Consider the following 12,420-nt stretch of genomic DNA (forward strand, 5'->3'; position numbering starts at 1 on the left):
GCACAAACAAACAGCAACTGTGATGTCTTCTCATCTGATAAAATGTTCCCTCCAACCCTTCTATCCCCCCACACACTCAGGGTCCTACCCCCGGCTGTCCCTGAGCTTCAAGCTGAAGAGGAACATCGGCTACTTCATCCTGCAGACCTACATGCCCTCCATCCTGATCACCATCCTTTCCTGGGTCTCCTTCTGGATCAACTACGACGCCTCGGCCGCCAGAGTGGCCCTCGGTGAGGCCCGCCCCTACACACCCACACACACATGCACACACACACACACACACACACACACACACACACACACACACACACACACACACACACACACACACACACACACACACACACACACACACACACACACACACACACACACACACACATACACACTCATCTAGACACAAATTTTTCAAATTCTTCTTATTCTATTCACAACCTGGTCTCACAGGAATCCGTGAAATGACTGCGGACGAATAACTCGAAATCCGTGGACACATCACGGAAACACGCCGATTTCCGTGATGTGGCCACGGAATTCGCTCCAATGCAAGTTAATGACGCTGATGTTCACTGGCTCACACACGGATCTCCTTTTCAACGAGCGAGTCGACCACGGGGGCTTAACTCAAAACCCGGGGTGGTCTCACTGAAACACTTAAATTGTCCTTGTTGTGTCCACGGAAGTTGCTCCAATGCAAATAAATGACAATGATATTCCGTGGCACACACACAGATTCCCGTTTCAATCTGTGTGTGTGCTCCGGTTTCAATCTGTATGTGTGCCACATTTGACCACAGCGGGGGCTTAACTCAAAATCAGTGGTGGTCTGACGGAATCACTTCAATTGTCCGTGATGTGGCCACGGAATTTGCTCCAATGCAAGTAAATGACACTGTTATTCTGTGGCTCATACACGGATATCGGCGTGTTTCCGTGATGTGGCCACGGATTTCGAGTTAAGCGTCCGACCGTAGTTATTTCACGGATTCCTGTGAGACCATGTTGTTTATTCAGCAAAATTTGCAGTTGATACCGATTTGACGTCATGGAATTCTATGAATCAACACTCAAGAAAAGTACATTTCATTTTACGATCGTCTGACACACGTTAAAGTTACATGGATTGGATCAAAGGAATCAAATAAATACTAGTCTAGATGGGCTTTTACATAACCATGAGTACAAACTCTCTAAACAAAATAAATCCTCGGGGCCTGAAGGCAGGACTGCAGGAGGCGGAGTTACCCCTTGTTCCCTGTCTTGTTACAGAGATAGAAGAAAACTGATTTGCGCCAGTGGATGAGGCCTTCATCAAGGGATTTTAATAACTGTATTTATACAGTGACAGTCTGTCACTGCAGTCTGCACGGTGATGATTTGAAACCCTTACACCCTTACTGCATACAGTTTACAACTGCCATCCAGTTTTGTTGACAGAACTCCGCCTCCAGCAACATGATTGGTAGACACAAATCTGAAGCAAAATAAAGTGAAATATCCCGTTCACCCTTGTCAGACATCAGATTTGAGACATTCATCGAAAGGCTTATTTGTGAGACCTCAGCCACAGTGACTCACTCATCACAGTGCTTTTCCATCCATTGAATGAATTGAAGTTGATGGACCGGAGCAATGCTGGAGCTACGTCAATAAGTACATAAACACAGAGATGATTCAGCACTATTTTTGGCACTAGGGCAACATTAGATGCGCCGCTTAGAGGTTATCTGCTTAGCCTACCCAGAAAGACACAGCTGATAATATTATCATACAAATATGACAAATGACTTTGTTGTTGTGTTGTTACTGGCACTTAGAATACTATTCAGTACACATTGGAAATCTTTGGAAGGTGATTAAGAGTGTATTCCCCTTAAATGAGCAGGAGCTAGGCTACTAACTCTTTCAGTCAATGAATCTCAGCAAACTCCTCTTCTGAGCGCACAAATGATGAATGTGGAATCAATGCTGATTTGAGTGCCTCTGTGCATTTTGGAAGTCACAAATTTTCCCCCGGTTGCGTAACTCCCTGTGTAGCCCGTTGGAGCACGCTGCTGCTTTGTGTTCACCAGCAAACACTGGCTACCCTTCTTTCTTCCCACCGCCTCTGTCCATCCCCAAACCTGTGGGGTGGCTGGCACTGGGGAAGCCAAGGCAATCTGCCTGATTGAAGGCATTAACCTGCATTAAGACGGCCGGCAGCAGGCATGCAAGGGAAATGATGAACGAACACAACAGGCGGCCGCAGACACAACACAAGAAGAGTAATGATCCGTAATGGGAGTGGGCGGAGTTCGTCTCAGAGAGTGCGTCGACGGGCCGTGAACTGTTTTACCGCGCTCGGTGCACTTCATAAACTTTGACCTGGTTTCGGAGCATAAGCTGGAAGCGCTTAGTGCAGGCTGTATGACGGAAACGCCACGCAGTAAAAAAAATCCTTTGTCATTGCTGTTTAGACAAAGCTTCTCCAGAATAACATTTGGAGATGGGGTTTGCTGGAGCCAGGGGTAGCTGTAGAACGGTTGTAGTTTGCACCAAACAGCCCTAAACGTTCATGCCATTTTCACTGTTGCCATACAGTGTGAGTGTGTTTATGGAGGTTACATGGTGGACACATAAAGTCCAGAGTCATCAATCATGAAAATTCGAATCAGGAATTAGATTTAATATGGATTATATAATTGTACATAGGCCTGTATATATTAGGGGTTTTCTATGTCAAATTGACCTTTGTGAATCCGTTCTTTAAATGAGCTGCAGTGGCCTTTTTGTTTGGATTTCGGTTGTCTTCATGGGTGAAGTTGATTTAATTTGGTTCAGTAAGCATTCACACTGGACTGCTTCTGCAACAATTGTAAACCAACGCCTTGCGATCTAGGGGGATGATTGAAAATGGAACAGAAAATCTGAGTTGAATTCAACAAAGAGCCTCCTGGTTTCTGGCCATTATATATATTGTTGAGGATGTTTTGAAAATTGTATGCCGTCAAATAATTGACATCATTAATAAAAACACAGCAGTGTTTCCACATACAACCGTGTGATGCGATCGTCAGACTAACTTGACTAACTAACTTCTCTTTCAAGTTTACCTCATCCCGACTCGATATTGATTTCCTTGTTTGCCGCAGAACCTTCCACCTCCAACGCCTCATGTACTCTTGTTAGGTTTGCGTTCCACAGTTGGTTTGGATCCCCCCGGTTCAGTTAAAGCTGTTTTTTTTACTTGATTTTCTGCGGTCTCCTCCCAGGCATCACCACGGTGCTCACCATGACGACCATCAACACTCATCTGAGGGAGACCCTGCCTAAGATCCCCTACGTCAAGGCCATCGACATGTACCTCATGGGCTGCTTTGTGTTCGTGTTCCTCGCCCTGCTGGAGTACGCCCTGGTCAACTACATCTTCTTTGGACGAGGCCCCCAGCGGCAGAAGAAGGCGGCGGAGAAGATATCCACAGCAAACAACGAGAAGATGCTGATGGACCCAAATAAGGTTGGGGACGTTACCCAGAGCACGTCCTCGTTATGCTGCCATGTTGTCCGGATTAACTCATGTCCTCCTTGTACCAAGTAAATAATTGAGCAAAAATAATATGACTCTGGAATTCTGACACATTTTCGTTGTTCTATTATATGTCCAAATGAAGCATTAACCCGAGTAACTGTATGTGATTCCAGTGGCTGGTGGGTAATGTAGTTAACCTGAATAACTGTATGTGATCCCAGTGGCTGGTGGGTAATGTAGTTAACCTGAGTAACTGTATGTGATCCCAGTGGTTTGTTGGTAATGTAGTTAACCCGAATAACTGCCTGTGATCCCAGTGGCTGGTGGGTAATGTAGTTTACCTGAGTTACTGTCTGTGATCCCAGTGGCTGGTGGGTAATGTAGTTAACCTGAGTTACTGTCTGTGATCCCAGTGGCTGGTGGGTAATGTAGTTAACCTGAGTTACTGTCTGTGATCACAGTGGCTGGTGGGTAATGTAGTTAACCTGAGTTACTGTCTGTGATCACAGTGGCTGGTGGGTAATGTAGTCGGGAGGGACGATACTCTGTACTCGAGGATGAAGCAGAGGGACCTGGACGGACGCGACCCGATGTGGGAGCCCATCTTCATGGACGATGCAGGGCTCGGACTGGGAGATCCGAAGAATAAGGTACTGCTCCCAGTGTACTCCGATCTGAAGTCAGCACAGCATGTTGTTTAGTTTGCCTCATATTGATCGTATGGAACTGAATGTTGGACCCCTATTGTGAGAAGAGAACATTTATTGATTATTATATTTTAGTTATATTTATATTCAAGTTGTTCCAATACATCTGAGCATCACAGTTTCTTCATCTTTCATGAGTGCATAATACAAAACGGAGTGGCAGCAATGTTAGTGTTAGTTCAGTTGGGGAGAGGTTCAGGTATGTTAGTGAGGTTCCCGAGCAGAGACCAGCATGTTTGTTAGTGAGGTTCAGGGGGAGAGACCAGCAGGTATGTTAGTGAGGTTCCCGTGGAGAGACCAGCAGGTATGTTAGTGAGGTTCAGGGGGAGAGACCAGCAGGTATGTTAGTGAGGTCCAGGGGGAGAGACCAGCAGGTATGTTAGTGAGGTCCAACATCCTAAGTCAACAGGAATAAATGTGGTCCTGATTTTATGCAAAAAGTTATGAATTGTTTGAATATGAATGTGTTTTTCGCCATATTTATAAAAAGACCTGACCTTGATAAAACGCAAATCTCACCCTGAAAGCGTGGTGGCTACGATTTAGACCTTTATTGTGTGTGTGTGTGTCTGTACGGCAGATGGACTCCCATGAAAACATCCTGCTGGGCACCCTGGACATCAAGAACGAGATGGGCCCGTCGGAGCTGGCGCTCGGCCTGAACGACCCGCGCAACACCATGCTGACGTACGACAGCTCCACGCTGCAGTACCGCAAGGCCGGCCTGGCCCGGCACAACTTTGGCCGCAACGCACTGGAGCGCCACGTCACCCAGAAGAAGAGCCGGCTACGGCGGCGCGCCTCCCAGCTCAAGATCAACATCCCCGACCTGACGGACGTCAACTCCATCGACAAGTGGTCACGGATAATCTTCCCCACCGTCTTCTCCCTCTTCAACATCATCTATTGGCTGTACTATGTCAACTGAAGACAGGGGGAGGAGGGGCGAGGGGGGACTTTGATTAGGGCGGGCGACAGAGGAGCTGCGTCACGTGCATCTTCTCGTTTCTATTGGTTCTTTTTTTTGTTTATTTGTGTTTGTTCGGTTTGGTTTCATTTGTGTGGGATTTTGCAAAAACAAAGACTGAATTGCGATGCTAACGAGGGCCCATCAACGCCAGGACTGGATCATCTGAAACGTGGAACATAGCACAATAACTGGCAAACGCGGGGGAAAAAGCAAAAACCTTATCGGCAAAGATATTCAAGACGTACATCGTGCCTGTTCCTGAGTTTTTATATGATTTAAATTGTTATTTGGTATGAGTTATATTTGTTTTAACTTTGTATAATGTATTGGAGATTCTTAAACATATGATACAGCTTCAGGATAGGAATTATCTTAGTCACTGGGAAAACAGCTATACATGAAAACATTGCTCTTTTTCTCATTAAGGTCTGTATTATACATTCTACACTACTGTGTGACATGAAAATATTCAGATTTCAGATAAAATATTTTCTACTTTAATACAATAGGAGCACTTTAAAGGGGATTTGTATTATCTTAATTCAATATATGAATACTCTTTTTGATAGCTTAAAAGACGGTCAAACAAACTGAGATCATTCCAAACATCCTAGGTTTAACTGGAGACTGCCGACTCAAACCTTACCGATGGTCAGCACATCCAACTGCTTAACGCCCAGGCCTGCCACCCTACTCATGTTTAGTTCAAGAAAGGAACGCACATATCAATTCCCCCGTTTAACTGTTCAAACACTTAGGTCAATAAAAGCGCTGAATTTAATCAGGAGGAATCCCAAAAAGTATAGCAACTGATAGTACAGCAAAATATGGCTCTTATATTTGTGTGCGGGTATACAAAGAGTGGTCTTTGGTGTTGTCTTATTTAAATGAATATAAGATAATCCCAATACACCTTAACGACTGAATGATTGAGCCGGTTTATGAGACTGCCTTCGATGAGATCGAAATGAAAACAAGTACCTGCCTCCTTCCTTAAGACAATATAAATGTAAATATATTAATATCTTAAATTATTTTAAGATTTGTAAGTTATCCCCTGCCCTACCCTTTTAAAGGCCTCACATACTTATTTATTCTAAGAAAAAAAATAGCCATCAAATAAACTATAAAGTCTTATTACGCAACTCTTTTTTTCTAAAATAAAAACACATATTTTATATAGTACAATGCCAAAATGTGTATATTTACAGAGTAGTTACCAACTCAGTATTCTAGGGAAGGCTTCCATTGGTGCAGAAGTGATGGCAGAGTGGGCCATGCTTCCTCTTTGATGATATCGTAGCTAGCTTTTGTATAACCTTTACACACATCAGAGGTATGATCATCTTTGTATGCCTGGTGCTTGTAAGGGCCAGTGCCCTTTGTTTGCCTATTTTACATTTTGATCGCACCCAGTCACCCATGTGGATGAAAACATATAGCCACACAGCTATAGCATTAGCTTAGAGTCAACATATGTATGTGTTTGGGGTTGGTACAGAAAGGCAGTCACATGCACAATAGGATAGTTATTGGTTATATTAATTGGAAAATGATAATTGAACTTTTGGAAACCATGCACATTAGAATCAATAAATACACTGTATGCATGACAAACAATTCAATGTAGTTCTGTGTTCCCCGTTTAAAATCAATCCGAACCATCAGGGAGGCGGAATTATTTTTGCGACTTAATGTCTGATAGTTTCTAACTCTATCAGAGGGTAATATTAAACCACAAGCATTAAAAGAATTTGAGATATAGCTACACTCAATCATTTTGAGTTTTGTTGTTATTTCAAGGTCACATTTTCCATCTATGCTCTATTTACTTAAAATGAACACGGGATACTTTATTTGATTCATTGTTTTGTATTGCTGTACATCTCTGTGCAGTCGTTTTTTCTCTTTTTAGATTAACCAGATACATATCTGCATTATTTAGTGTTGGGTGGAAGGCTACTAGTTCTATATAAAAGGACATTTGTTTTTTCTTAGTGTTGAAGCATTTAAAGACGAAGAGAGAGAGGGGGTGGGGCAAATAAGCTGTATATATGGAAGTAAATCATTTGACGACTTACTAACTGATACAAATGATATAGTATTTATACCTAGTAGGTTGTTTTAAGGAGATAGACTTAATAAGAGTCTCCATTTTTAACGTAGCCTCAAGGAGTTTCTGTAGATTGTTGTTAACGGCTGACTTTGAAATAAGTCTGTACAATCAGTCAGTGAGAAGTGAACTAGAAGGAAATCACCATTCCTCCAAATAACATTGTTATTCTTATTTAATTTACAGCGAAGGATATTTACAGTCAATAACTTATCCAACATGGATCTCGAAAGCTTTAACGTTACAACATATCAGACGAAAAATGTGCATAGATTATAAAAATGAACATCTTGACATTCACCTTACTTTTTTAGGAACATTTTAGGGATAGTTAATATTACTGTGTGATTATTTGTAAATTGCTAGTATATTTCACAAATGGGGCAGAGCTTGACACAATTTTGACATCCTTCTAAACCTGAAATAAACATGATTCTTATGGCAATCATAAACAAGGGTCAATTCTATTTGAACACATGCTTTAATTAATCACTAGTGTAAAAAAGAGATACAGGATTAGGGAGACATTTAGGAAGAGTATCTTCCCTATGAAATGAGTTGCAGACTCAAAAGCTCCAACATATTTGTATATATGAAAGCATCATACACTGGAACTTATTAGTACTGTTGTAAATAGAAAATTAACAGATTTCAAATTTTAAATATATTTACAAAGTTATTTGTACTTTAATGTTGGAACAATTCAAAGGCTAATGTGAAACAAATAATGTAAATAGCCTATGTAAAATTACTTAACATGAAACTTTACAGTTTCACTTAATCACTCAATAACAGTGTTTTTTGTTTTCGATTTTTTGCTCACGTTGATTTGGTTTTGCAAAAAATAGGAAATGTTTCCAAGAATGTAGCTATCTTTTTGCAGTGCAATGTCCGCAAATGTTAAGTAATTTTCTTAACCCATTACCCGCTAAAAAATATCACAAAAACACAAATAAGCAAAAGATAGCACACACATACACACACAAATGTAGAGGATGGAGATAAGGACAGTGCTAAACATACCCATCTCAGGTCAGCACAGTTTACAGCATAGATATATTTAAAGTAACATTCTTTCCTATGTTACCTCTAATTGGCTGATTTTGACTGACAAAGATCACCCAGGGATATTGATAACCAGTACAAAAGAAATTAACATTTAAAAAAAACTTTATTTAAATTACACATGAACCGATTTTAGCCTTCCCATATGTGCAACTGTACTGACAGTTAATTTATTAATTTACGTATTAAAGATACATGTTAGGATTATATATTTAAGATGAGTTTGAATGTGTGGGTGACATTGTTTGTATGTATACTATCTGTGTGTCAACCATTAGTTTGGCAAACAAAGGTCTGCTTTTTGAAAAGTGTATTCACTTTGAATAGATGTTTGTACCTCACAGCTCTGTATTTATTTCTTCATATATTTTTATACTATTATAATCCTCTCTATTAAAGAAAAATACTGCTGTCAGGTGGCCATCTTGCAAATCCAAATGTATTTATGATCTTTATGTTTTCATTTGAGTACACCAACTCCATGTTATGCTATTAGGGAATTGGAAACATAAAAACACCTGCGTATACAATAAAAAACCTAAAACACTTTAATTATCAAAATTCACACTTGTTTTAAATGTTAAATTCCTAATTCCTTTAAAAATACACAAAACAAAATGGCTTTTCCCCACAAATTTCCTTTTTTAGGAGCTGAAATGCTGGTCATGCAAGGTTCTCATCTGACTGCAGCAGGAAGGAGAAATAGATTTCTTCTCTGGAGACTGACAAGGGTGGCCTGGTCTCATCAGAGCCTGAAAACACACCTTGGTGAACCGTGTCTGTTTGCACACACTCACACAAGAAGCCTTAGATTCCTGCTAACCTGGTCTTTACTCCAGTTAGCATACTTCCCTCTATCCTCCATCTCTCTCTCTCTCTCTCTCTCTCTCTCTCTCTCTCTCTCTCTCTCTCTCTCTCTCTCTCTCGCTCTCTCCCTCTCACTATGAACTAACTTTATATACGTGCCACTCACAAAAACATTCCCAGAAAACCAGTTGTACCTTTTCAAACAATAAACTCTCTGAAAGCCAGTGTCTGTCTTTACTACATTCAAAATATAAACCTTAGTCAATGATTACCATGTCAATAAAAAATTGTATATAGTTCCAAGTCTTGAATTCCTTTTTTACTGTACAGTTTATTTGATAGAAACTAAACACCAGTTAGCAATATTAAGGTCTAAAACTCAAACTCAAGAAATCTTAGACCCTCATGGCTTAATCTAATATCTGACTGGAAATGAAAAAAAAAGTATTTTACTATTACTATCATTCAAAAAATAATATAATATACAATCAGAATAAATTAAGTTTCAGTTAGATATGCATTCAATTGTTGTTGGTGATTGGCTGGTTGCAAATGAAACAATACCAAGATTTCAAAGCACTTAATTCAAGGTAGAGAATATCTAACTGGAATATAATGACTTTTGGCAGCCCAAATTCCTTTGATATTTAAAGAAATTTGCCCTAATATGCAGACTTCAAGTGACATTTCAGAGCAGAATTTGGTCTAGTAAGTGACTCAAAGTCCTCATTGAACATAGGTGACATTGAGAAAATACATGTCTGGAAAGATTTTGCTGCACAAAGCTAAAATTAGGCTCAAACCAAGTACCAGTAGTGAAGAACTACACCCAGCTATGACATTGCTCCCACTCAAAGCTTTACTAGTTCCAGGAGGTTTCGGCGGTTACCTTCTAGAACCAGCTATGTCTTCACAGTGGATCTATATCATAGATATCTAAATCATTTATAATATTTACATCTTTGTTTCTCTTATTTTTTTTGGTCTTGATAGAAACAGCACTCTATCTACGTTCTTTTCGTTGTGTTTTAATTCAAATAATTAGCCGGTGATATAGCATTTGATTCAAACATAGCTTCTGTTAGCTTAGGGAATTGAGAAGCATGTGAGTCAGCTAGCATTGGGGACATTTCTCTGGCACAATCACAAAGACTGAGTGACTTGAGAGGCTCTGTGATGAGAGAGAACATCTTTATTTGTATCACATATTGCTCAATCTCCTCCATTATAGGCAGCCGAGCTATTTGGAGGAGGAGGTGTTTTCTGTACCCATAGATTTTCTCTGTCTGTTAACAGACTGTGTTCAACCAACGTTGATTGAATAAGCCCATGTGTACGTATTGTCTATTCTGTGCATGTTTGACTCAAGTACTGCAACATGTTGTTTCGAGGATGTAGGGCATCAAAAGCAACTGAAAATATTTGTGCCCTTGCAATGTATTTTATAAATGCGGACACAAATAAAGACATTGAAATGTGTGTGTGTGTGTGTGTGTGTGTGTGTGTGTGTGTGTGTGTGTGTGTGTGTGTGTGTGTGTGTGTGTGTGTGTGTGTGTGTGTGTGTGTGTGTGTGTGTGTGTGTGTGTGTGTGTGTGTGTGTGTGAATGTCTGTGTTTACCATCTTCACAAATCAAATCTCTATACACATATTTTTTACAGCTACATTGCCACTTTTGTGTTTGCATGAACAGGATTATTTGAGAATCCTGCATTATTGTCAATAGTAAACGTTGTAGTAGTTTAATGAATGGCACATAAAATAAGACGATTTAAAAAAAGTCCATTGTCTCAAGCAACATGGATACGTTTTGCCTGCAAATAACATTTTGGAAAATATGAACGTAAAGGGCATCTTGGATTTACAAAGGTCACTCATGTGTGTGGCCAGGTTCCACAGAGTGGAACTTGTGGATAATATTCTGAAATGCAATATATGCACATAAGTTATGTACTGCATAGACTCATAGACCATTCTAAGTGTTATGTAGCCTGTAGGGTTACATGATATAGGTTACATAGGATAAATATTTACGTGATGTATTGAAGGCTTTGTAGGGTATAGGCTGTATAGGATTTTACATATAGCTCTTGCAATATAGCCTAGGATATTGGATATTAGCTATGTAGAGTCTTCTAAAGTTTACAAACAACGGTCATGTATGTGGAGGACAGTGGGATGACACAGAGCCCTGGTTTTTGAATGTGTGCAAGGGGCACAAATCACCAAAGCTCTCCATAAACAAATGAACCGACTGGATCTGTGTGGAGTGAGACAGCAGGTAGGAGACATGAGCAACTGGCCCCATATTCAGTGGGCGAACACACATTTGGTGGATAAACCTTGAGCTTACACCAAATAAACATAACAGCAAGTCCATCGCTCTACTCTGCATCAAATTAACAGCAAAATGTCCATACTGAGGCCGGTGACAGTAAGGAGTTTGGCTCCATGGATTTCTTGGGGTGATTGTCTATATCCTAGTGGAATCCTATAAAGTTTGGATAAGTGCCCAATTATAAAAGTTTTTTATTTTCATGTTATAATGATAATAATACTTGATCGGAGTGATTGGATTTTGTTGAGCCCTTTTGTAGCCAATCTTTAAAATTCCTGATTCGTCACTGGAATCCGACGGCAAAGGTAAAGCTAAAACGAAGACTTTGGGAATGGGATATGACATACAGAGCTAAAAAGCTGTCGGCTAATCAAGGATAGGCTATAGGTTATATAGGAGTAGAATACCATCGATATGTTCCTGTCAAATAGTTTATGAAAATGCAGGCTAAATTATAGGATATATATTGCATAGGATTAACATTGATTTTTTGAGATTGATAAGTGGCAAATGGTAATAGTAAGATTTGTGTATTTTCATGTAAGCTTTTAAGCTTTTTTTTATTTTTGTTTAGCATGCATGTGTCGTGTGAGTGTGTGTGGGCGTACGTGTATGTGTGTGTGTGTGTGTGTGTGTGTGTGTGTGCGTGTGTGTGTGTGTGTGTGTGTGTGTGTGTGTGTGTGTGTGTGTGTGTGTGTGTGTGTGTGTGTGTGTGTGTGTGTGTGTGTGTGTGTGTGTGTTTGTCTGTGAGAGCCTGCGTGCAAATCCCTGGTTAATAAGGAGGAATATATGTTAATACAAAGCTGAAAGCAGACTAATTAAGATTCTGATTAGTGTGAAGATACTATCAGCCAGACTTAATGTGTGTGACTGTGGGTGTGTGTGTGTGTGTGTGTGTGTGTGTGTGTGTG

General features: G+C 40.3%; 1 protein-coding gene across 1 annotated transcript in view; it reads left to right on the top strand.

Annotated features, from left to right (window-relative positions):
- The window catches only part of LOC132461178 (gamma-aminobutyric acid receptor subunit beta-2-like), a 51,725-nt gene extending 41,073 nt beyond the window's left edge, over positions 1 to 10,652 (top strand). Inside the window, exons 6-9 of the mRNA XM_060056222.1 lie at positions 81 to 233; positions 3,255 to 3,499; positions 4,021 to 4,161; positions 4,799 to 10,652. Of these exons, the coding sequence (XP_059912205.1) occupies positions 81 to 233; positions 3,255 to 3,499; positions 4,021 to 4,161; positions 4,799 to 5,146 (887 nt within the window). The 3' untranslated portion in view covers positions 5,147 to 10,652. The remainder of the gene's footprint in view (positions 1 to 80; positions 234 to 3,254; positions 3,500 to 4,020; positions 4,162 to 4,798) is intronic.
- Positions 10,653 to 12,420: the final 1,768 nt, after the last annotated feature.

Source organism: Gadus macrocephalus, chromosome 7, assembly GCF_031168955.1.
Source record: "Gadus macrocephalus chromosome 7, ASM3116895v1".
In the NCBI taxonomy this organism is placed as follows: Eukaryota; Metazoa; Chordata; class Actinopteri; order Gadiformes; family Gadidae; genus Gadus; species Gadus macrocephalus.